This window comes from Tympanuchus pallidicinctus, unplaced genomic scaffold (assembly GCF_026119805.1).
Source record: "Tympanuchus pallidicinctus isolate F22 unplaced genomic scaffold, pur_lepc_1.0 scaffold21, whole genome shotgun sequence".
NCBI classification, from domain to species: domain Eukaryota; kingdom Metazoa; phylum Chordata; class Aves; order Galliformes; family Phasianidae; genus Tympanuchus; species Tympanuchus pallidicinctus.
Genome location: NW_026294733.1, coordinates 2,070,679 through 2,097,505, shown reverse-complemented (window position 1 = coordinate 2,097,505; position 26,827 = coordinate 2,070,679). Strand labels below are relative to the sequence as shown.

The following is a 26,827-nucleotide window of genomic DNA, read 5'->3' as shown; positions in this document are numbered from 1 at the left end:
TTCTTAAGATTAGCTGAGCCAAATCTAATTCTTTTTCTCCTAAATTACTGGCTCAGGCAGTTGCAATCTTGCTGACATGCTGAATTAACCAAACCCCATCCTTTTAATGTTAAAAGTATCATTTTGAAGCCCAGAGCTTTTTTTTTTTTTTTTTTTTTTTTTTAAGAACTTTAAATTAACAGCAACAGGCAGCTCCTCCAGCGGTAAGAATCGTATGCTTGCAGCTTGTGTAGAATTTGTACTGTGAGTTCAGAATTTTATTCTTCTCACTCTTCTACCCCTGTTTGACAGCAGTATCTCCTGTCTGCATGGGACAGTTGTCCCAGTTTATGCTACTGAAAGCAAGGACAAAAAGGTTCTGATAAAATTGTCTTTGGCATTAGAGGGGCATATGAACGCAAGGGGCTTAATTTGATTATTTTCTGTTTCCTGAATAAATCCCTGAAACATCTGTCTTTAAATCACGAGCTGAAAAATCCATGCAAAGCCCCAGAAAGGAGTTGAGGAGTTTATGCTCTAGGAGCTTTGAGAAACGTTTACCGAATACTTTCATTTGAAGCAAGCATTTAAGAGACACTCTGCTTTTAAACCTAATTCTGCCTTCCAGAGCAGAACCAATTTGAAGACTAATAATGAAAGAAAATGATTTAGCGATGAACAGATAATTTGTTCAATATCAACATTTGTTTTTCACTAGGAGACTCTGGAGCTTTCAGCAGATTCACATCTCCCGGCTAGGTGTAAGCCCGTACTTACAGCTGTAGGCTGCAAAGCTGCATGAATATAGATTGTTTCATTATTTGCTCCTGCTCTTGAATTTCCATCCCACCAATTGGCTCATAAGCTCTTTCTTATTGACCACAGGCACTGCTTATTTTTGCTCCACTGTCTTGAGGACCTCTCTGACAGAGCTTTGCAAGTAGAGGAGGTTCACTGCTATGCACAGTTACACCTATTTCCAAACCTGATGAATTCAAAACTGAGATAAAATGATTTTGCTACTGCCAGAAATTTGCTCCTGTCCTACCTACAACCTCTTGTCTGGGCGATGACCATGGAAACCTTTCTTATAGCTCCCAGGTCACCAAGCGAGCCAAAATTTTTCAAAGAATGCAAGTAATGGGATTTTCACAACTACTGAAGAAGCCTAAGATCCACTTAGTACACCAGGTGTTGGGTACTTCTGAAAATCCCATTGAGTACCTAAAGACCATAGCAAATCTGACCCTTAATCGTACTTAGTTCTGCAACAGAGGTAATTGCACTTCCGAGCTCCACAGGGAGAATGGAAAGGTAAATAGATGAGGGTTGTGAAGCAGTTACATACTGTAATAACTGAGGTCAGGTAAGTACCATAGCCAAAGATGGATGGCAAATAGATAACTGATGTTCCCAAAACTCCAGAAGCTCTTACCTTCATCAAAAATACCGTTCCTCCCACTGAGCACTCAGCCTGCACAGCAACGTGCAAGGCAATGAATGCAAAGGAAGCCTTTTGCCAGCTCACCATGCTTAATGGACAGTGCTAAATGTGTCTCTTAAGCCCTTTCACTCAAAAACTACCACCAAAGCACTCTGATGTTAAAGAGCTGTAATGGCATATGTGCATCCCACAGTGAAGCCCCCTCCTGCTACTGCTGGAAAATCCTGTGTTCCTGGGAGCAATCTAGACAGTAAAACTTTTGGTGCCATTCCTCCTTGGTTTTGAAAACTTGAGGAATAATGGGAAGAAGGTCAGCACCTGGGTCTGCACTGCGGTTCCGGTGAAATTCATTGGGAAGATCATTACTTACCCAGACTTCTAGTTTTCATTTCCTTCACCATAAACAGTCACGTTAATCACTCCAGCAGCATGGATTATAGTTCCTTCTTCTCCCCTTCTTCAACCCCGGTTGAATAATCCATCTTTTGCCTTACTATTGGCAATGGATTTTGGAATTTGGGGAGAAAAGGATATACCAGATGTCAGGGCAGCACCACCAGCAGCTAGGGGCTGCTGATGTGCTTCCAATAAAATTGATATCATTTCCTTAAAATAATAAAGGTTGATGTGAAAAATTCCTGGGGAAAATACTCGCCAGAGTTCAGCACCAGCACAAACAAGACTTGCCATTCAATGGTAAAATACAAGGAATGGCCTTGAGTTTCAGAAGTTCTTGTTCTCAACATGAGATTTTTCTGCATTAGGCACAAACTTCATCTGCAGTGTGGAAATGGAAAGAGAAGTTTGCTCTCAGGAGGTGAGGAGCATATGATGCAGCAGTGTGGTAACATGAGCTAATTTAATTTTGCTTAGAAACCTCTGGACTGAGAATAGAGCATGTATTACTGCAGCTGTAGCCCATTATTTCTAATGACTCTAATTATTTCTTACGGTATCCATCTGACCAGCTATAAGATTTCACATTGAGCATAAAATTAGCCAATGTTACCACTGTGCCTGCTTACATCTCATACAATTGGTAAATTATGCTAGCAAGTAAATGTAGAGCTCCATCAATTTGCTGGTAATGAACCAGTATCTCAGGTTGAAATTTGCTTTCAGTTTTAAGCCTCTTGTTCCAATGAAATCAATGGGATCACCCATTCCCAGTGACTTATACTTCTGACTCCATTATTTGTGTTATCTTACATAAATCTATTTATAGAATAAAACACAATAATTTACTACTCACTAATTGGAAGGTAATTAGCTTTTACTGAAGAGCAAAAGAAACTGTGCTTAATTTCCATTTCCAGAATGCTTTTAAACTTTTTTTTAACTGCCTTACATGTGCTCAGAGCGGAGCAGACAGTTTGGGAGGAGGAACAAGGACTGGGACTCATCTGGTCAAAACCTTAGCTGAAGTTCAGCCAAATTCTTGCAATCTTACAATGAGCAAAAGGCTCTGTTATGAGCAATCCCCATCTGCCCTACATTTCTTTCCTACTGTAAGGAACTGCTATTTCAGGAGAACAAAATGAGCTAAGATATGGCAATGGCAATGACACAGAGCTTAAGGTAAAAACAGGAAAAGAGCAAAAAAAAAAAAAAAAAGCCCTAATAATTATAAAAAAGAGACCTGGCCTTGGAGTGAGAGTTTAAAATAAAAACAGTCAAACCAAATCTTTCTCTCTCATTCCTAATCAAGATACCAAAATTTTGAGTAAATCTCTTGTCACGTATGGCACAGCACAAAAGCAGCAAGCATTCTGAAAGCTTACAGAAGATATCATCACTAATAATAAGATATGTATCCCCGTTATTTATTCCCCAGCAGTGACATAAACCTTGTTTGCAATTACATTTTAATGAAGCACTCCAATTACTGTTTGAACGAGGACATCTGATTACAGTCTCAATCAACATAAATAAATCTTCCTTATGAAAGGTTTCCAGGATATTTTCTACAGCAACATTAATTACAGAAGTAAACAAGGATATATGATTATCACAGCACCCAATTGTAAATCCTGGCTATAGCTGTAAATATTCCTTAGTTTGACAGCCTGCATCATGATACAGATTCCAGAGTCTATGCTGCAAATCTGTTAAATGACAATTTCAATGCGGCCATACTCTAAAATGGATTTTTATAGCCACATCTAATTCCTAATAAGATCTAGATTCTTTGAGCTATCACCTATAAACTATGGTTAATTCCTAAGGAAAATCCAATTAAATCTGTCAGAGACCTGACAGGATCAGAGGTCTAGTGATGCTTTATTGGAAATTACAGTTTTCTAATTGAGCCAGAGATAAGTCTGGTTCAAATGGCAAGGAGGGTAACAACTTCACTTCTCTGTATTTGGACAACAGAGATGCTAAAGAGATTTTGTACAGAGCTGAGTGAAGAGAGAAAAAGAATGGATAAAATAATGTGAATTACCCTTATGTATAAATTATGGATGAAAATTAGTATTTCCTTAGATTATGATGCTAGATGAACTGTCCTGCTTGGGATCTGCAGGTGCTGCATTCCCTGATGAATGAATGTGTGTGGGGAGCAATCCTCCCCTTTTGCCAACCTACATCTATCAGTTCTGACCACTTCCCTCTGCTGTAACAAGAGCAGTTTGAAACCATTATAAAACAGTTCAAAGCCAGCATTAGGAAGATGCTTAGCTAATGTTGAAAGATTCAAATGAGTCCAGATAAATAAGATAAATGAGAAACCGGAGGAGTCTGAAGGTGTGGATCACAGGAGCCCACTGCTGTATATTCAGAGCACTGAAAGCAATAAAACCAGAAAAACGTGGAGAAGTCAAAATACAGTTGTGAATTCTTTGTGAATATTTATCAGGCTAATGCATGGGAATTGCTGAAGGGGATGAAGGAGCTGTAGTTACATCAGTTATCCTGTTTTTTTCTCTTTAAGTAATCTCTAGAATGGTATACAGAAAGAAAAACGTAGCATTTAGAGGACAAAAAAAGAGATCAAATGGAAAAAAATCAAATTACTCTAGAGAGAAAGATGTAGTGTATAATACTATTGAGATCTGGTTTCATCATGAACTGGAGAAGTGGTGAAGGGTAGAGACTGTCAAAGAACAAAAGTACGAGATTAATGTTTTACGAAGTAGAGGTATGGCTGAGGAAATTAAAATCATCTGGATAATTAAAAAATGCTGTTGCTTATAAATGAAGGAAGGAAATTATCATAGAAATTGGGAGACAGTCAAAAACGATGTGTGGTAAATACAGAAGCAGTTTAAGATGATGATGATGAGGTTTTTTTTTTTTTTTTTTTAAGGGCCAGGGAAGGGACTGAGGGATGCAAAATGAATTGTTCCTATTTTAGTGATGACGGCAGCGATGCTCTCCTCACCCGGTGGGCTGTGAGCAGATTGGTCTCGCTCCGAATCCCCACTGTGCCTGACAGACGTGAGCAGAGAGCTGTCTGCAGGATTCCCTCCGTCCTGCCGTGCTCAATCTTTCAGCCTTAATTGATGAGCTCCGACATCCAGAGATGTTACAGGGCCAAGTGGTGGGAAACTGCTGCAAAACCAGGGCAACGGCAGAATCACAGAATCAAAGAGGTTGGAAAAGACCACTGAGATCAACAAGTCCAACCTCAACCCACCCCCACATCTCCACAGTTCTGGAACACCTCCAGGAATTTAATTTAACCACTTTTTCGGAGAAGAAATTCTTCCAAAAAAAGGAATGGCCAGGGCTGCATCCAGAGCAGCACAGTCCCATGGGTGCTGATGCCAGAGGCACAGTGCCTGTTTCTCAAGGGAGAGGAGTTACCAGTTGGGAGCAAAGGAGTGATTAATAAAATCACAGCAGTTGTAGGTGGGATTGAGGAGATTGAGCCAGACTACAGCTCTATTTATTAATATAATTAATGCCAGGAATCAACCATAGGAGATACCATGAGATAAAAAAAAAGCAGAGAATGCGCTTTGGTTAGAGGAAAGGCAAGGGATGAATGTCTTTTCTTCTGGAACGATAAAAGAGGGATAGTAAATGACATTATCACTGGCAGTTCCTTCACAGAGGCTTGTTAACCGCATTGTGTTAATTGTATGCAGTTTCTCTGTGCTGCCAGCAGGAGCAAGGGACAGTCTCAGGAGCTAGATGTGCCCCAGCTACCATGTAAAGCACCATCTTCTGTGTGTTGGCTGTACCTTATTTTACTGCAGTAAGTTACTTAAGAAAACAAATTGAAACAAAACAAATTCCTCCTCCTGTTGGGTGCATTAATGAGAACACTCATTTCACACATGGAGAAAAATAATTACTTTTTATGTTACTGTAATTGCCTAAACCAGAAATGCATTTTCCAGAAACAAAGGTTGGGCTGGTGTAAGTTTCTAATTACAGGTTGAAAGCTTCTAATTAAATGGCATTAATTGGAAGAAACCTTTTCAGCTAGAATTACAGAAGAGGCTGGTAAGATCGGGTATTATCTTGATGCATTGTTACTAAGCCAGGAGTGAAATAAAGAAATAGAAACAGCATGGTAGCTCCTCAAGCCACTGGCATAGCTTGCTGCCTAGTAGCAGCGTGTGCAGAGGCAAACTGGCCTCAGACCTCCCATCTGTAGCTGTGAGGTGAGCAACACAGTGTCAACCCAATCCTAACACCCTACAGGGTTACAGTAAGTTGGCCTGGTCAATGTAAATGGGTGCAAGCATTGCAATAGCTTTTGGAGCACGTCACAGAATTTATGTTGGCTTCTGGATGGTTGCAGGAGGACAAATGCCACCAGAGCTGGTGTAAAATTAGAAAATTCAACAGAAAGATGGGACTTGTGTCAGATAAAACTCGCTAGGTTGACACATTAAGTATTTATTAACCTAACATACATAGTGCTCCACTTCAGGGTGACTTTCATGTGCAGTGAAGGCAGCAAAATATCACGAAGAATCAATCTGGGCCAACTCCCCACTACTTTACTTTGAATGCTTGCTCTTTTGTCCAACTTCAGAAGACTGAAGAAGCAATTGTTTGTTTTTTAATCTTTTTTTTTTTCCAGGGTGTTGCATAATCCCTCTGAGCAGACCTGCATGTGGTCACTGGCAGAGAAATCACTTTCTCATGATAATCCAAAGTATATAGATGATACTGGCAGGGGTGCAGTGCTATGCAAATACTGCAGTCATTATCATCAGTGGTTTGCAAGAATTCTTCTACATCAGAACTGCTTAATGAAAGGTGGCTGCAGACTTCCATTAAAAATTATTTTTTGAAGTCTCTCTGTCATGGGATTTCTATTTGCCTCTTGGTCAGACATAATGGAAAGTGTCAGACAGATTAAAATCTCACGTGGACAGTGAACAGGCTCAGATTACTGCAGTGCTTTCTGCAGTGATTTACTTTTTCACTGCCTTGATGATTTATTCTGTTCCTTATAAGAAGATTGGACTTCATAGTAAGTAACTTACAATGAAGAAATATGGAGATACCAAAAGTAGGAAGGATTTGAAACGGTAGAATACCTGCTGGAAAAAAGGTAAGTCTGTATGCATCACATACGTGGTGGTGGTATCCCTTGAAAGCATGTAGTGAATACTGTAAGTGGATTTGAAGAGCTTATTTAGCATGACAAATTGGCTACAACCTGGTGGCTATTTCTGAAAATGCATTCATAGACCTTCCGACACTGATACTCCTATGGTATATCCATTCACAGTACAGTCAATTTATAATGATTCCACCAAATTAAATCTTTATTAACAATCTTATTGACTCTGGCTTTGACTTTCGGTCCCCCCTTTAATTAACTGCAGTAATGAGACAAGCAATATCCAATGTAACAAGTGACCAAACATTTTGTTTTAAACCTGCAGTTTATTCCAAGCAACTTGACAAAAAATGAAGGCTGAATTGCTATTTGCTAAATGTCAATTTTCACACTCTGCCGAACCCTTTCTGAAGCTTGTCAACCACAAATCTGTAGTCATTTTCCCCCCTCTGATCAGAGCTATATAGAGCACGTAGCAGGTTTTTTGTTTTTATGCAGAAGTACCATTTGCTGTCCTCTGTATACTTCATAAAATGGCAAACAGGCATAATTGTACATCTAAAGGGACTATATGCCAAAGTTGTGGCCTCTTTCACAATTTACACCAGGAATACAGTTTTATGTCTGCGTGCATAAGGTCTCAGCAATGACCCCAAACTCCTCAGATTACTTCACAGGAATACTGAACCATCCAGTTTTCTAGTGTGCTGGGCTTCTGCTCAAAAGCTAGGGAGCTATTTCACCCTTCGTGAGTCCCAGCAGATGGTTCATTCTCAGGCTTGCTCCTTGATTAGAGGTGCTCCTCATATCTGCAGGAGAAATTCCATGCCTTGCTGTCTGACAGACACAAAGCAGCCTCACAATTATGAGCATCCACACCCTTCCCTCTACAGGCAACCATGACCATGCATAGAGACACAGGACTTGGCTCTATTGAAAAGAAATAACTATTTCTGGCTTAATGCTATTGCGAACCAGTTCACCCAACTTCTCACATGCTGATATTTGATAAAGTTAGGGAAGCAAAGTGACAGAATAAACTGTCTAGGTCAGGATACTGAGTAATGTGGATTAATGGGTATGGGGGGATGGCAAAACAGTTGGACTTGATGATCTTTGTGGTCTTTTCTAACCTTAAATCTATCATGTATACCACCACTGAGAAGGACAGTAACCTAAAAGTTAGTTGCTTATTCCTGTATCAAAACTAGCTAATCTGACAGCTGTCTTTGAGAAAAACAGAATTTTTCATGAGTACCCACTGATCTGTGATTGCTCTTCACATTATAGCACTGATTCACAACCTGTTTTGATAATTTGGAAATTTTTCCTCTGTACAATCTATAACATCCAACAGAGAATACAAATACATGAAAAATGAACACACTTTCTCAGGAGGAGTGCCAAGAAAAAGTCAAGATTTCTGAGGACAGAAAATGAGAGCAGGGACCAGCATTTGGTGGGGCCAGTTTCTGAGCTGCTACTGGAGTTAGCAGGGCAGTGGGAGGGACGGGATTTTTGAAATAGTTTTTCCTCCCAGTTCTTTGAAAATCTTCAAGTCATTTGAGATTTACAGCTCATTTCTTGTTTCCAAAGAAAAATAGGTTGGGAAATGGTGCAGAGAAGAAAACAAAGAGATTGTGGAGGTGGGTGGAGAGGAGAATGAACTACAGATAGAAAGAGATCAGGCAATTAAAAAAAGCCAACTTGCTGTAAAAGAGAGTACAGAGATGTCTCCAAAGGGACTACTTTAATTCTGAGAAGAGGATGTTTTGCAAATTCTAAGGGTCAATTTCTCTTCAGCTAAAAATGAAACTGATTTCTGTTTATCTTTTGCATATAATCACTCCTGAATATAACACGCATTTCAAGGTACAGTCTGGCAATTTTTCAAGAGATATGCAGGACAGTGTTTTTCTTAACTGGGAGACAGGTTGAACCTAGTGGCAGCAATTCAGTTGCTGACTAGATGATCTTAGCAGTCTTTTCCAACATTAGTGATTCTATGATTCCCAATGAGAAACAACACCCCTGCCCTTCTCCATCTGTAACACGTGGATACTGGGAAATACTGGGAAATACAGTACCCAATGCTTTGGGTGCACATCTCAAGAAACAGCAATCCTTGCTCTTGACTCTTCCTCTGCCAGCATCCATGCTGTAAATTACTGATCCTTGCTGCAGAACAGAGCTCAAAGAAATCAGTCTTCTTGCTTCTTGGCTCAACACAGCAAAAAGAGAAAGCGTTTAACATTTCTTGACTTCCATGAAGCTCCTTCAATCCTTTCTTGGGCAAGTCCATATTTTCACACTCATAACCTCTTTTGTATGACTTTTTTCTTTTCAAGTAACAGAGAGAATCACAGATGCTAACAGAGCAGGTCAAGCAGAGATTAAATGAAACGGATTAATAAAAATGAACTCAGCACCCCTCAGTGTCATAATTTCTTCCTAGAAGTTTTTAGCAGGGAATTTCATTTCCTTCTGTTTTGTTTTCTGAAAAAGAGGCAGGTAGGAGGACTGGCTTTGTGGTTGAAGCACTGGAGTTCAATTTCTATTCCTGTGATGAACTGCCTTTGCGACCCTAGATGAGCACATTCAGAGCTCCCTGGGGTTACTGCAGTATAAGAGCAGTGGGGATGGCTCAGCACAGCCCAGGAGTAACTCACCCTCCTCCCCAAAACAGCAAAGTTGTACAGGCAACTCCTTGCCGCTGATTTCTCCTAGTGCCCAAGACAACTCATTTGAAAACTTCCTCAAGAAAACTGCCACTTCCACTGCAGAGCACGGCCCTAAGCCACTGCCTCCACCAGGAGCTTCACCAGATGGTCTCAGTGGTGGGAATGGCCCCAGGTACAGAAACATAACCTGACTGACTTCCTAAGTATTGCCTTTAAAAGAAGTCAATAGAGTTTCCTTGGAAACATAACAAGGGAAAGGCAATTGGATTCCAAACCTTAAAAGCAACTTGAATTCTTTTGTCTGGCCCAAAAATACCCAGAATAAATGTGCAAAAGAAAAAATAAATCATGGTCATTTAACCATTGTCAAAAAAAACAACAATCAAAGCTGTAAGGTGTAGGGTTTTGTTTTCTTCTCTCCAGAATTCTTTGTTTCTTCTCAATTGCCTGCACTCTCGTGGTACCTCTCAGCAGTCAAATTAACACTATATATTGATTGCATGCTTGGTAGGCAGCAGGAGAGAAAACAAACCAGGCAAGAACTTAATATCTGAGTTCCTTGAGCACATGTGGAATATGGACAGCCTTTCATGGTGGCCACCACTCTGCTAAAGCTTTTCTAGTGAAATTACTACTGTTGTTTCCAAGGGTGTCAGTAAGCAAACGCTGCCAGGAAGAAGGTAGGGTGCTTATATCCTTCCATGCAGAAGATATGATAGATGTCTTCTACCACCTGGGAGCGTCACTCTGACAATTTTCCAAATGTTACTTGCTTCCCATAGACAAAGAAATTTCACCTGCTGAAGTTAGCACAAACTGCATCCCTCACACTGGAACATGCATGATTCCACCTTCCATTCAACACCCCTACATATCAGCAGGCAGTATCATTAATTCCTGCTCCAGAATACTGAATCCAGTCCTCATGTGACAGCCCCAAAGAAATGAGGACTTCTGAGTCCCCTCCATACACCATAGGGAGAAGCCACATTTATCACTGGACCTCCCAAACCAAATCAGTTCCACAGCCCACTTGCTACCATTAGCCAGGGTAACTGCTGGGATAGAATACTGAAATGAGTCAACTACCTGTTTGGACACTAAATATCAAGGCTGCAGAACAGAGCTCAAAGAAATCTGATACAGATATAGAGAGAAACACAGATACTGAACTGCTGAGTCAAGGAAGGAACTGGTCAGAAAATAGCAGGGAGGGTGATAATTGAGATTTTCTATCTTGTGTTTCAAGAAGGAATGTGTGACATCTGCAGTTATTCACATGCTATAGTATGGGCAGTCTGAGGGGCAGCGCTGACTGGGGCCCATCACAGGTTGGGGAATTGCTATGGGTTGATACCAACTTCACATATTTGGAGAGCTTCCCAAAAATGACAGACAAGCGAAATGTTTCCTCTGTTCAGTTTTAGTGTCAGCTCTGGCAGAAATTCCCATTGCTGTCTGTGGAGGGTCACAAATTCCTTTACGTAATAAGCCTTTCAGAAAGATATTTGAAATATTTAAAATAATTGGGTCATTAGATAAGAGTGAAGATTTACAAATACGTTTACACACATGCTGGCTGGTATTTAAAACTGACGTAGCATTTTCCTGCACCCAGTGCACATGAACTGCACATAATTATATCTTCACATAGTATTTGCTACTCAACTTTCTGGCCCAAGTGATTTTCATTCTGATGTAATTTACATATGTTCTGATTTTCAGTTGATCCTGTGTGGAGCCTGGAATTGGACTCAATGATCCTTATGTGTTCCTTCCAACTCAAGATGTTCTATACCACATCAGTGGTCAAGGGGAAGGAACCTACATAACCCCCAGACTCAATCAGCTCCAGCAATGGGGCACCAAGGCTCCATCACACAATTATTTCAATACAAGGGAAAGTAGGAAACAGTTTTTTTTCCTACAAAACTTGGCCACTGCTAAAGAATTACCCTGCTATCCCTCAGATATTAAGCTCATCACAGTCCTTCCCTCCTTGCACTCCCACAGTTCTCACTTTTTTCCTGTTTATTATTGTAGAGTAAGCCACCAGGTATAACAACATTTACTGTCAGCCTAAATACAAGCATTGGAAATTTTCAGTTTACCAGTAAGAGAAGTACCCAGTACCAGAGATGCATCCCTGGGGACCCTGCAGGGTCTGGCAGCATGCAGTTCCCCATCGGGTTTGCAGAAAAAAACCTGGGGCAGGTTTCATCCAGTGCTAGAGATACTGACTACTCTCAGTATGTTCCCATAGATGACAGTACATGGAATATCTATCTCCTATAAAGGATATCCTTTTATAAGGCAATTACATCCTAACAGTCATGCTGCTTTAACTGTACTGCTCTACTTAGAGTTATAATGTGGGGAGAACTTAAAAAGACATAACTGGACAGGCCTGTTTTAATTGTTCCCACCAGACCTGTGCTCCATGACCTCAGACATCTACAGAGCCATAAATAGGAGCTTTGATTGCTGTTCCCATAGTGACTGACAGGAAGAATACACTGGAGGCTGGACTGGAACTGCTTCAAGCAGGCAAGCAGCTACTGGAAATTATTAAGTTCAGAAGCTCGGGGGACACTAATGTCAATGCAGGCCAGTCAACCTGGAAGATAAACACTGCTGGGCACTATAGAAAAGACTGTTATATTTGTGTTCTGCTAAGAAAGTGGAGTTAGCTGCACTACAGGCATTTGGCTTGGCAAATGAGCCCCCTTCTGAGGGGAATTTACTGGTCCTTTCTACTGCTGGAGATGACAAGGCTACTGGTTGTGACTGCTGTGCTGCACACATTTACTGCTGAGGAACAGCCACCAGCCCTCCAGCTCAGCTGCACTACTGAGGCATTCTGTACCCAGTGCTGCCAAAGGCTTTGTGTGGAAATGGCACACTTTTGGCATACTGCTCTGAAAGAGTGAAGCCCTGGTGGATGCACTCAGAAACGCAGTTTGTCCTGCAGCTCTGACACCCAGCTCTTGCTCTCACTGTGATTTGTGCCATGAATACAGAAATAGAATTCTAAAAGCTCTACGCTCTCGTATTTCAATATTAAAAAAATGGTATTTTCTGCAAAAAAAGGCACAGATGCATACTGAGTATGTATAAAAGAAGTTCAGGAATATTTATATTAGCTGAGCACACAGCAGGAAAAGTATAGTGGTTCTAATGGCAAAGCTGCCAATATATCTCCAAGTGCTGCGCTCACTGCCTGTCCACAGACTGCTGGGCTCTGAGCTATATGCAGCTGCATCAGCTCGCTGGCCATTGGGGGCTGGTACATCACTGAAGGAGGGAATTTCCATCTGGCCAAATCCAGCATTGCCCATAGATCACTCCAAGTTATAAGCCTATAAAGCCAAACAGCCTCAGCATCTCCATGAATGTATTAAGATTTGACACTGGAAATATGGTTCACTACTGGAGTTGTTCTAGCATGCAAGATAAAGCTACAGTTATTCAGCTAGATAGTGATGCTGAATCTATTTTGTCTGTACACCTTGTATACTACCCGAATTCTCCAGTTTATATACTTTAAGCTCTTCAGAAACCACTACTGCTGAAACTTTAATGTCAAAATAAACCAGATAAGCCCATAAAGAATAAGTACAAGGTATCACTTCTCACTTTCTACTCCTCTTTGTGACTTATGCACATAGTTCTGTAAAAATAAAATGAACAACCAAAAGAAACCAATGCTTTGAAAATGATGTGATCTTTAAACAGAAGGAGCTCAGTGATGTGGCCCAAGGAGACACTTTTCCATTCTCATGCAATGACTGATAATCCATACCATGGCCTAGACTACAAAAGCCACTACAGGAACAGATATATTTTGCTTCACACAGAAACACAGAACTAGCATCCAGATAGACAAAACTTCCTCAAAGAGGTGATTATGAAAGCAACGCCTTTTGGTATTGCCCAGACACCTGGACGTACTGCAGCCCCCAGAGAAACACTTTTAATAGAATCAAAGAAGCTGGAAAGGACCTCTGAAGTCACCAGGTCCAATCCCTACCCATCCCACCATGCCAGCTGTGTCCCTCAGTGTCACATCCCCACAGTTCTCAAACATCTCCAGGGACAGTGACTCCCCAGCCTCCCTGGGCAGCCCGTGTCAATGCACCATCACTCTTTCAGTTAAGAAACTGTTCTTAATTTCCAATCTGAACATCCCTTGGCAATAATATGTAGCAGAGAACTTTTGCCTGCAGAATTCCCATTGCACTGACACAGCTTCCCCCTTCACAGCATATCAATTCACAAAGTATGATGCAGCATCATTGAAAATGTCTATGTATTTATTAGAGGTTACAGCATAAAAATATGCAGGCACCTTGAAATGTATTTCAGACTGCGACAGCAGGCAGAGTGACTGAATGCATGTCAGGGGTTTATGATGAACTCTGAAGCATTTCATTTCATAGGAAATATCCTTTTATATAGGCATCTTTTATTGCTTGATTTATTCTTTCTATCTGTAGCTAACCTCTAGACTCAAAGATTTAGCCTCCTGGTGTGATGTTGCTTGAATGCATGAATCTGAAGCTCTGCAAAACACTCTGACAAAGTCATTGTTTGGTCCTCTCCCACTGTTCAGAACAGTGCCAACGGAGAGAGATCGAACTGAACTAAGAACCCATTAAATTGAGATATTTAGTGCGAGTGTAGGTGCAACACTACTTCATGATCTACATGGATACTTAAAGGCAAAGTATTGCTTGCAAGATGCAGTCCTAACATCAAACCCGCACAGGTCCCACATTACCAAAGTTTCTGTACTTTTAAAAACAATTAGGGAATAAAGCCAATGCTTGCATTATGGTATATACCCAACAGTTTGGATCTGGGGAGCAGGGAAAACACAGTGCTGGAACCTGCACAGCACACTCAGGACTGGCTTTCTCATTCTGCTCCCCACACAGCTCCTCCTGACCCACAGGAACAAGAATTGATCATCTGGTAGGGAGCATTTGGAGGGCTCAGGCAGGCAGTTTAGCTCTGGTACCTACAAAGGATCTGTCAGAAATGTCATCTCTAGTTATTTAGAGATATATAACCCAGACAAAAGCACAGGTGATCCTTCCAGAAGCACTCGGGTTTCCAAAAGGAAATTCTTCAGGTTTACATAAAAGCTGCCATCTTTTCAAGAGAGATCCTCAGCTGATTCAAGTATGATAGGCTGCTTTCCTAAGACCGCCTTTATTTGCAACATGAATTTATTACAAACCATCTCACATGCACACATTTTTCACTCAATCACATCTCGTGGATCATAAGAGAATTTCATTTCATGAACCTTAGGAAGCAAGCACAATCTTTAACCTCTGGCACTGCATGAGAAGATACTGCACATTTTCTATCAAAATGAACAGTTCTAATAACCTTCCATTAATATCCATTAATATTGATTAAATTTAAGACACCAAGCTCTCAAAAAAAAGTGTCATTTTACTTTACTTCTATCTTTTACAATGTTAGTACTCAAGGAAGTGGACAGGACACGACATTGTTATCACTGTCACACAGTTCAGCACTAGCAGCATGAACTCTGTCTTGCTTTCTACCCTTATTAAATATAAGCAGATTTTCTCTGAGTTCACTGGCAGGGAACATCTCCTTATAGCAGCACATCCACTCATTATCCAGCCTTCTCAGCTGTTCTCAAATGCACGAGGAAGCCATTTTCCTCTGTTTTACAATCTCTTCTATGATCCTTAATGGTGTAAGTTTTGGGGGTTTTCGCTTGATTCCCCAGTGTTGTTTTATAACATGTCCTCAGCAGTCTCCTCCCATGCCCATCCTTAATGATGTGAAACCAGAGGAAGAGAATGTGTTTTAGTATTGTGAAATGCAAGAGAGATCCCATGAACCAAGGTCAATTCAACATGACAGAATTGCAGCTGAGATGCAGAAGTTTCAGCTGGTGAAATAGCTGCTGGGTCCATGCAGCCTGACCCCCATTTGTGTCAGTTGAACCCAGGGGAAAAAGCTCCTCTCTCTTTCCACAGCCACTGCCCATGCTCTGAGAAATGTGTTCCTCCCTACTGGAGAACTGAGCTGTGTTTCTGAAAGTGTTTTTCAGGCTCTCTCAGAGACACTCACCTGCTTTTTGGCTTTTATTGGTCATAATCACATTTCTGCTTCCTCATTTCATGCACTGACCCAAAGCAACACACAGCACTGTGGAACACGCTGTTTATAATTTTGTCTTTTTCTATCCAAAGACACCAAGTCCTTGTGCAGCTGGAGTGAGACACTGCACTATTTTACTTGCCAGCAAAGCCATGTGCATATATTGTTTCATATATTTAGAGCAGCCACATCAGCTGATGGAATAAATAGCGACTGCCATTTTGCCTTCTACCTTTTACACAATGCTTTCAAATACTTGGCATCTAAGAACTGTTGCTTTTTCTCAGCTGCTCACACCGATCCCAACTGAGCTGGGAACTGTCAGCTTCAGAAGCATTAGCAGAATCTGGGAATCATACAGCCTGAGAGCTTGCTCAAGATGGGCCAACTGGCCACCAAGACTAGCTTTGTAAAGGATTCTGTTTTCTGAGCTGAATCTGCACACAAATTTCCAATTCCAGCCCATGGGAGTTGCCATGGTTTGCGTAAATAGCAAAACAGTGGCCTTCAGTGCAACACACCTTATGAATTGCAACGATGATATGGCAATGACATATCTGACAGCACCCTGCAGAAAGCAAATCAAGCCCCCTTCTTGGTCTGGTACTGTTCTGCTGCATAAGGGACACAGGTTTGACTGTTGAGTCACATCTAGAGATGGGTTCTCATGACATCAAACACCATTTGAAAGCAAGGAGTATGTGATCTCAGCGATGTCATTTGAAAGGAAACTATTATTCAGACTGCCAGAGGTGCCACATAAGCCCATGGGATAAAGCTAGACTGCAACATAAAGGATGGATTTATATAAAACATAAGGAGCAGGGCAGCAGCAGCACCACGCCTTCCAAGGATAAAATCAAGATGTGAAGTAACAACACAGCCACCCTTCTCGGCCTAGAGAAAACAGCTCTATTCCACATGACACAAATTTGGACTAAAGATCCTCTAGGCACAGTGAATATTTATGACTTCTCTTAATAAGATACAAAGCACTGCTTTCAAAAGCAAGAATCTCATTATGGTTAGAAATACATTTTTCTTCTCTTTAATATGGCTATACAACCACTATCAATTCCTGTCTAAGGTACAATTGATGCTTTTGTGAAAGTGTCCTTTTTAACCAGGATGGACTTGTACAGCTCAAAGCACCTCACTCACACTCCATAATAACTATGATTGCCTCGATACAGCTGAGCTCAGGCACAAGCAGTAAGCAAAAGGGAACAAAACCCTGAGGAACTTCTCACTTGTGTAGGAAAGCACCTGAACTGCCCTTCCCTATTTTGTTCAGGTTAACGAGAAATCTGTATTAAGCACTCAGGTTTGAGGAAGTTGGTTCACAACTACAGCAGCCAAACCCTGGCTGCGATTCCCATGCTGGGCTCATGGTGCTGCAGGCACTGATATACAAAGCCTTGGCAAGGAGACTGCCCTTAAAGACAAGGACTGAGCACTTATATGCAGCCTACTTTGCCCTTCACTTCAGGTTTTAGAAATGCAAGATACACAGCTGGAGGGAAAGACATAAATATTAAAGAAAGCCAGATAATATTCTACCAAAATGCAAACATGGTGTTCAGTGGATTGAATTCCTCCCATTTATTTAAGGTAAGAACTACATTTCAAGGAAAATCTGAGATATTCAGCCATTTTGAACATGAATACATCCTAAATATCACACAATTTTCAAAGGAGTTAAACATAGGATCAGGAGCACGGGTCGGTAAGGTGCCTCCTTTGTGTCTTCTCTACTTCTGCATTTCATGTTCACTATCCTTGGTACAAACAATTTTCAAGCGCAAATGCTACAATAAACCAACAGTTACTGAGACTCTCACAAAGCATTACCAATTACAGAAACACAGAATCATTGGAGTAGGAGGGGACCCTTAAAGATCACCTGATCCAACTCCCCTGCACTGAATCCACAGGTCCACCAGCTGCTCAGAGCCCCACTAGCCTGACTTGGCTGTCTGCAGGGATGGGACATCTCTATGCACAACCTGTTCCAAATGTCTCATCTCACAGCAGACACCATCTCTCAGCTACCCCACAAGGATAGAGCTGAGAAGGCTCTGCTGCAAGGAAAGTGTTGCCCGACTTGCAGTGAAACAAATGCTGGCCTGCCAGCTCTTCTCTCTGGACAGTTGTCTAATGATTGCTTTTAGGATGCTTAGGGCTGCTGTTTGTCAATAACCTGCAGATCCCATTACAGTCAACACCACAAAAACGGTCCTTAGAGCCCACAGACCTGGTGCTCCTCCTAGGCACAAGCAATAAGTTATGCCACTCCTGAACATGGTAGCTCTGCTTAATCATTAACAAAATATAAACATCTGTGTTGTAGCGGCCAGGGGTTGTTTTTATTATTTTCTCTTCCAAAACACATCACCTCAGGGAGCAGACTGAACTACCAGACAGATACATCATGTTAGTCGGATGCCACCACATCCTTTTAATCAGTGCACCATCGATATTTTGTATTATGTGAATAACTAATTAGTTTCTCAACTTATTTCCACAGATGTCATCGCAAAAATCTATCTGAGGAATGTCATCTGCACTTGAGGGAAGGACAAGCATTGTAATTAAGTATTAAGCCATTTCACCAGTATGAATCTGCCACGAAGTGTGAAATGGCTATTATTCACATTTTAAGACCTCGCATTTATTAGCATCTATTTTCTACCCAAGGTTAGCAGCATGCTGCACAGTGTTTAAAAAAAAAAAAAAAGCAAAAACAGTTTACATTTTTGTTATTCAAATGGATGCCTGTGTCTGTCTGACTGTACACAGATTGCTAGCACCAATTGGGCTTCTCTCAGGTCCCAGAGGACTTCTGGCCTGCACACCTTTGTGAGCAGCATTGGAAGGGATGCTCTGATTATGGAACAAGTGATATTCAGCTGCTGAAATGTAATGACAACCACAGGTGCAACACACCTTGGCAGAACACTGATCCTGTGTACACAAAAGATATCCAGCCTGAGATAACAAGCAGGATTGATGATTAATACCTCCCAGAAAAAGATTTTGTTTGCATTAGGAAACACTTGCAGAATAAATGCAGACAGCAAATAATGATCCAGCCTGTACTGTTGTATGCAGGGGGCAGCAGAAATTTCCCTGGTCTAACTAGAGAAAGGCAATGAGCACACACTTGCTATTTTGCTGCTCAATTATATACATAAGGAGAGGAATCCTGTGCATCCTCCAGCCAGAAATGAGAGATTTCCACTGCTCTCTACCTTATACACCATGCCATTTGGCAGCAGTTTAATTTAGAAATCTGCCCCTTCCTGCCCTATTCTCACACTTCTGCTTTCAGTTATGGGCCATGTAGCTCTGGAAGATGCTCCTGCACCCACACACCTGCACTTACACACTAGTGCATCCAAAAAGAGCCCCATAGCTGACCACAGACTGTTCAATCACAAATTCCAGCTACTTTCTTTTGCAGTTTGAGCCTATCTCATTTTTTACTCCAGCAATTTAAACACCTTTATGCCAAACTCACCTTCCCACTAAGATGGCCTTCACTGTCCACCAGCCCTTCTTGAAAAGGATCTGCCTGTCAGTGGGCAGCTCCTGTTAGCAGCACAGTGAGCAGGGCCATGCCATGATTTATACAGCTGGGATAAGTCAGCAAAGCTCTGTCAGTGCCTCTGTCATTTGCCAGGTGTGTGCCTGATTATCTGATCCATATCTAGGCACCACCTGCTAAAAATAGGGAAGGAAAGAACACTAAGAGCTAAATCCCGTATCTTGTGCTGGGTGGGAAAGGGTGATAGTCATTAAGAGCAGATATGCTGTAGCAATAAGAGGGAGCAGCAAGACTCCTCTGCAACAGTTCTATTTTAACAGAAGGAAAACACCTGCAATCATCTGCCTCCTTAACTCCAAGCCTTCTATCGAATGCATTGTATGAAGTGCTCAATATATCATCCATAAGAAGCCTCATGGAAAGACTCCCTTTGACCTGGGGCTGTGGTTTGTCTGCTCTAACAGACAAATGGCCAGCAGCAAGAAGGCATGTCAACAGCAAAGCAGCTGTGAAGCGATCATGAGTTCTGCTCTGAGGAAGTCACATTCAACATCAAGTGCTTCAAGAAATGTTACCTGCCATGAGAAAATCGTCAGATCACATGTGGAATCCTAGATTAGCACATCAGGAGTGATGAGAACTTCTGCCTTTCAAACAAACCTCACAAGGGTCCACTCAAACTAGCTTGAAGTTCAGAAACTAGGAACCTCTTCTCTCATTCCAACTGTATACACAAAGGAAGGCACTGGCTTGGTGAGGACAATTCTAGAAATCCTGCCTTCTTAAATCACTATTACATTTTGTTACAAAACAAGGAAAGTAAAATCCATCTCAAGGCAAAAGCATGTTGTTTTGAAGCTGGTAAAATTCTACCAGAATTATTACATATGCACCAGTAAAACAAAGAAAAGAACAGCTACTGTAATGCTACAACATGATAGCAACTACAGCAACAATAGCAGTGGAACAGCCCTAGGCTGCAGCAACTAAGAACAAGCCCAAATGCAACAACCACGGATGCAGAAACAGAGGAAGAAAAACTGCTTACCTTCAGCAGGCCTCAAGTAGGCAGGGACCTCTAGCAAAACCCTCTTATCTCCACTGCCAGCCCTTAAATGAGGTCTGGTAAGGGATGAATCCTGGCTCCACCCCTTCCAATCACTCAGGAGCACTGCATGCACCTGAGCTCCCCTGGGCTGGCCCTGCCTTCCTACCAGGTGCTCAATCACTGCTTCAGGCCGTGATTCAGCATTTCTGCTACAGCACCCTTACCAGCTAATCAATCTGAAAACAACACTACTAGTTGCAAGGCTAAATTGACCATTTTTTCCTTGCTGCCGCCTTGAAGGAATTCCCAGTGTTTGCTAAAAGCTAAACTATGTTTCAATGTGACATGCTACTCTTCATAAATGACATCCATTTCCCACCAAATGCTTCCTCTTTCATACAACTGATTTTTTGTGTTTCTTCTACTTTTTGTTCCTTTGATCTTTGTGAACATAATGGTTTTTAGACAGAAACATTATTTGTGTTTGTTCTTATTGAAAATATCTCTGCTGCTTTGTGAAGCACAGCTGAGAGAAGCCTTAATTCGATAAGAATTATTATTTCACAGAAAGAGTGCTGTTGCATTAGCTAAGCACTGTATTTAAATTGCTTTTTGGTACAATGGGTCTCACTTGGACTATTTGGATAGTTCAATACTGTACATGGTAAGGTAGAATTGCCCTAATAAAATCAAACTACAAGTGCATTTCATCTGTTATTGGGTACTTTCAGTGCTTCATAATTAACTTTGGTCAAAAATTACCCCTTTAAGCCCAAGAGATTAATTCTCCCTTAACTATATTTGTGTATAACAGGAAAAACAATCATGCCTTGGTTTCCCAGCCTTGGATGAGCAGTTTATGGCATTTTTTAACCTACAATGACTGTGGATGAATTCCAGGTCTGTGATTGCCGCTTACAAAGTGAATTTCACGCTGTTTTCTTTTTATTTAACTCCAGGAACATAAACACCCTAAACTAGGGTTTCAGCAACACGCTTGCAGTGCAAGTGCTTGCCTAGCAGTCTGGTTATGAGGGAGATCCCTATGCTAGGTCTGAACAAGGCAGTTTGGGTTGAGGAAGCTGCCCTAACAACAAGCCCACGGACAGGTGCTCTTGTACAGCACCTGTTCAACATGCACCCTTCCTGCATGTATTAGTTTAACATCCTTTTGATACTTTTTTTTTTTTACATTGGACCACTCACTTTTTAGTTATGTTTCCACCTCCAATTATTTCCCTTCACTGCCACTCATCAGCTGGTCTAGCCCTTATCCCTCTCCTTGAAGGATGTCTCAATAGCAGTGAAGGCACTGATCTTGTGATTGTCAGACAGTTTTTGTTACTCTTCTTAACATATATTGCCCTCTTGAAAGAAGACAAATGAGGAAGCCTGGTGATTTCTGTCAGAGTCAAGGAGAGGCTCTCAAGTAAAGCTCTTACCAAGTTACTTGGGCTCTATTAAAACAATCCAGTGACAAAAGAGCATCTGCAGTCAACCTCTATGTACAGGCAATCACAAGGATAGCAACTTGCATTACAAAGACTCAATTACTACATATATTTAATGTCCCCCAAAAAATCTCATAATTCCTCTCTCTTAACTATTTTGGGATGATGCTCAGCAGGAATTTTAAGCAGTCCAAGAATTTGAAAATAATTTGATTTTTTTTTTTTTGCTTTTCTTTTTACTGTTTTTGATTAGCTTACAACCCAATTAGCAAAACATTTAGGAGTCTAAAATTACTTTCACAGAATTATGGAATTGTTTGAGTTTGACCCTTAAAGGCCATCTGGTCGAACTCCCCTGCAATGAACAGGGACCACTACAGCTCCATCAGATGTTCAGAGCCCATCCAGCCTGATCTTGAATGTCTCCAGAATAGAGCATTTATCTATTTACCTACCTGGGCAACCTGTGCCAGTGCTTCATCACTCTCACTGTAAAAAAACCTTCTTCTTATATCCAATCTAAAATTCCCCTTTACCTGGAAACCGTTTCCCCTTGGCCTATCACTCTGCTAAAGAATCTGTCCCTTTTCAAAAGTAAATACAGGAAAATATTCACTAATGCGTATTAAATAGTTTTTCATATATTTCTACTCTTATGTCACGACTAAAGAAAACTCTAGATCACAAAAAGAAAACATAGATCACTAATAACAGCCACCTCTGCATTAAATCAGGCATTTATGAGCTCTGCTGCTCCTAATACAACTGATATTGGGCTCTGGAATCTTCTCAGGATTCTTTTTTTGGGATACATGAGCCTTTCTGTTGCATGGAGGTTGCTGAAAACCTGAGAAGTCTCAGCAGCAAAGTCAAACCTGGGTCAAAGAAGTGCCAAACCAATTCTTGCAGCCCAACTACTATCTTATGAGCTTAGCATGTAAGAAAAATCTATGCACATACTGCCACCTAATTTTTCTCCATCTAAACTGCTGCAGACAGAAGTATTTTAAGAAAGGTACATAGAGAAAAGAGCCATACAGGGCTTGCTGGTGCACCAGGAGGATGGCTACCTTGTCTGTCCCCAGGAAGTTGACCAGCTTGTAGAGCAGCCACCAATAAATGAATTAAGCTATACGAACTGAAGGTCATTCATCTAAACAGGGACAGAAAGTCTATTGAGAATGTACGTGGCATCGCTCAGAGCGTATCAGTCTTTGTGATGTCTGCACTTGACTGAAGGCCTGTGGGATGGAGAAGAAAAAGAAGGGAAGAAGCAGAAATGACTGGCACAGTGGCATGCTGCCTGTGTTGAAGGGGAAATCAGTCTGTCTGTTAAACAGAGGAAGAAGAAAAAGGAGACATACAGATGGTCTGGCTCCCAGTGGTGACAGAAGCAGTTGGTCTCCTCTCCTTCTGTTTGTGACAGTTGTTGTCACCTTATTTTGAAGTCTCCTAAAGAAGAGGTGGGAGTCACTAAGCTACTGAAAAAAGCAAATGGATGAAAATGGATTGTGTAACTAATCTTAACCATTTGGTCTAGGAGCAGTGATTGAGGCTGGCGGCACTGGTGACAGCCCACAACAGCTGATGGTGCACCTCTCTCCCAGAAACTGCAGCCTAAGAAGGAAAGAAAGGTTTCCACTGTTTGTTACAGAAAAAGAGGTCTTTGTGAGTCAAGCCAGCTACTGAGTACATGCTTGTACCAGCTCTGGACCCACAGTCTGCCATCTTGCTTGGGCCCATTTTACCACAGCATCTTTTTAACCAGACTTAAGGATACCTTATGCACACACAATGCTATCAGAATAGGAAGGTACAAAAGGATGTCCTCCCAGAATAAGGCTCCTTCCCCTATGAAATCTGTGCTGCTCCCAAAACACACTATTTCACCTACAAATGCTCCAACAAACTTTTGTATGTGTAGGGAGAGAAGGATGGCTCTTGATTTAGGGAGGAGTAAAGGATTTGATCTCAGGAAACTTTACTTTCTCTGCAAAGCGCTACCCACATCTCTTTTCCTGTCAGGGTGGCAGAAAAAAAACATTTACTTTTGCAAAGATAAAATTTTCAGAAGTGTATAAAATGCTTTAGGACCCTTTTGGCCTTTTTTCAAAATAAATCCTACTTACTTTCCCTTAAAAAGGGCAAAAAAAAAAAAAATCAGTTTTTTTTAAAGGATTTTTTTTCAAACAGTCTACTAATTTCAAAGAAAGCCAGATCTCCAGCAGCTCCTTACAAGAGCAAGTAAAATTACAAGAATTTAAAGCAGATCAAATATCAACTCCTTGCATGGATACCACCATAGTTTGTTTCAATTTCATTTTGCTTAATTCTCTATGGAACAGAAGCATGCTCAATCAGATTAAGGCTACTTTGATTGACATCTGCCCCCTTTAATGTTACACCTTACATTTCTTCAGATGAAAGTCCCCTCCCACATTTAGAAAAGTCCAAAGCAAGTAAAAACTTGGACCTAAATCACAACCAGTAACAGGACCTGATTCCCTAAGTTATTTAGATGCTAATGGACATTTTAACCATGATTGTGATTTTTTTTTTTCCTGCTGGAAATCTGTGCTGAGATGGGCTGTACCAACAAGCCCTTGTCATCCACATGTGATCACAACCCATGAGTGCTCTGCAGACCCTGGAACTGCCCCAGCAGCTGCGTGGCAAATTGTACAAGGACCCCATTTCTTCTGTTCTAAAAGAATGCAAACTGAGACTGAAAAAAACACAAGGTAGTGTTCATGTCACCAATCACAGAACAAACTTTAACCATGAACTGACTCACACCACTGCTGCACTTTTGGTCTGACAGGTGATCCTCAGAGTGAGGATGGGACAATAAGAGTATTTCTGGAGAGAAACTGAAGGACAGCGATAGGCACAAGAGAAGGCAGCTTGGATGCTGCTCACCACTCATGGTGATCTAGGCTGGGCCATTGCTTTTCCCAGTATCACAGCAGAGAGAGCTAACGAGAGCTTGTTTCCCATCTCACAACACAATTTGAGCTGTCCAGAGATTGCTTCACCCCTAGTATGCTCCAGGAAAGCTGTATTTGCAACCCAAGATCTAAGGACAAGATGACATGCAGATTTTTTTTCCCCTCTTTTTCTCTCTTTTTCTAAGCAAGAAAAATTAAAACACTGATAGAAACCCCCTACAGCCCTTTCGGCCAGAAGATTTCAGATTAGGCCATATCTTTCCAGAGACCAATCATCCAAACTAACACATAGAGACTTTAACATTCTTTTTAAAGTACATTGCCCAGCATTAGATCCATTAGATTTTGGGAAAACTAGTTCTCCTCATACCTGCTGTCAGCAAGTGGTGACTGCAAGGCTCAGCAGTGACATGCATGCACAGCTGGAATTGGTATAGATTAGGGAGGGTTTGCATTTCTGCAAGACAGACAATGCTGGAGAGCATTATCATTGTGCTGTTACACCCTGTGACTCAGCACAGACTCCAGTACCTCCCTGCACACCCAGGAGAAAGATTTTTCTCTTTCTTTCCAAAGGCTGAGCCCAAAATAAGCAGAGTGTGTTACACAGGAGAAATGGTTCTCTCATCACCCACAGTTGCCTTTAGCTCTGTCATATTAGACATAAACATGGAAGATCCCTCTCTTCCATGGCATCCCCTTGGTGATGCCATCCAAAGCAAAGCCCCAGGTTCCTGTGCAAAAGCAGAAATGATGCCCAGCAAGGCACCACTGAGTTACCGTTAAACCATATTCCAAAGTTTACCTTAGTTCCTTGAAGGGGTCTGCCCTGACATTGGGAGTTTCTATAGATTTAGGGAACACTGTGCCTTCTGCTCCTGAAATCACAAAACAAAACAGAAGACAAATTGTAAACATTATAAGCTGTTATCAGGGGAGTGATTGTCAAATCATACCTAGGTGCAATTTTAATCTGACCCCATTTCCCCATTGCCTGACCCCATTTCTTTCTCACACACACCCCTTCTATCCCCAGGAAAAGCTAAATCCTTATCATCTGAAATTGGTTGTCTCAATTACAATTGGGATTTGCCTGTAAGCTGCACTTCAGGCTGTAAAATTTGTGTCCTGAATATGGGAGGTGTTTGCTGACCCCCAGCTGATGCAGGGAGCTTGGAACAGATACCTCTTTAATAACCAATGCAGCTACATCTCTCACTAATGAACCTGGATGCATGTCATGAAATTATTTCTTTTGCTGGGCTCTGAGAAATAATCAAAGGAAAACCAAATTTTGGCTCAATTACTGCAGGCATCTCTCAGGTCAGGCTGTGCTCTTGTCATTTCTGCAACAGGTCCACAAATGAGCCACACTGTGTCTCTTTAGAAAAATGTGCTCTCCAAATTTCATTTCTAAGCCAAAGAGAGCCCATAAAATAAGCTTTTCCACTAATTGTTCTAATTTTAAAAAGGGCATCTAATCAGAATTGTTCCTTCCACTAAATGTTCTTACATCTTTGCATGCCAACCAATGGACACTGCATGAACACAAATCTTCACCTTTCTCCTGCATTTATTTAGTGACAATGACCCAACCACCTCAACTTTTTCTTCAGTTCTCCAAAATGTTATGGCTTTCTGTTCTGTGAACATGAATCATTCATGTTTTCCAGACTTTCTACTGCTCTTTTCTGAACCCATTCCCCTTCTAAAACATGCTGTTTGAGACCTCAGCACTGGACACAGCTGTCCCCAGGGGGTGTCACCAACCCTCCATGCTGCATTATGCCACTTATCGTCCTCATTGAAACATTCAGTGCTAGCACATCAGTGAATGATGTAGTCTTACCCATGGCAATGAACAAGAAATTCATGTTCCTGTTGTCCTGAACATAGCTGTCTACCCAAGGAACAAATTTGACCTACATTCCTACATCCAGACCTTACATGCATTTACACTGTGACCAACTAGCCATTCATTATCTGCGTTCCTCACAGCAATTTCAGTGTCTGCATGCAAACTGTACCAGTGGCATTTTTTAATGTCCTTAT

The 26,827-nt window shown here is 41.4% G+C and overlaps 1 protein-coding gene and 1 long non-coding RNA gene across 7 annotated transcripts in view; one reads left to right on the top strand and one right to left on the bottom strand.

Annotated features, from left to right (window-relative positions):
• SGCD (sarcoglycan delta) overlaps positions 1-26,827 on the bottom strand; it is a 314,278-nt gene that overhangs the window by 14,634 nt on the left and 272,817 nt on the right. For all 6 annotated transcript variants that reach the window (XM_052684682.1, XM_052684677.1, XM_052684680.1 and 3 more), the window contains one exon: positions 25,581-25,653. In XM_052684682.1, the coding sequence (XP_052540642.1) occupies positions 25,581-25,653 (73 nt within the window). The remainder of the gene's footprint in view (positions 1-25,580; positions 25,654-26,827) is intronic.
• LOC128081463 (uncharacterized) lies at positions 6,566-21,994 on the top strand. The gene is made up of 3 exons (XR_008207200.1): positions 6,566-6,941; positions 16,069-16,266; positions 18,309-21,994. It is a non-coding gene; the product is annotated as an uncharacterized LOC128081463 (long non-coding RNA).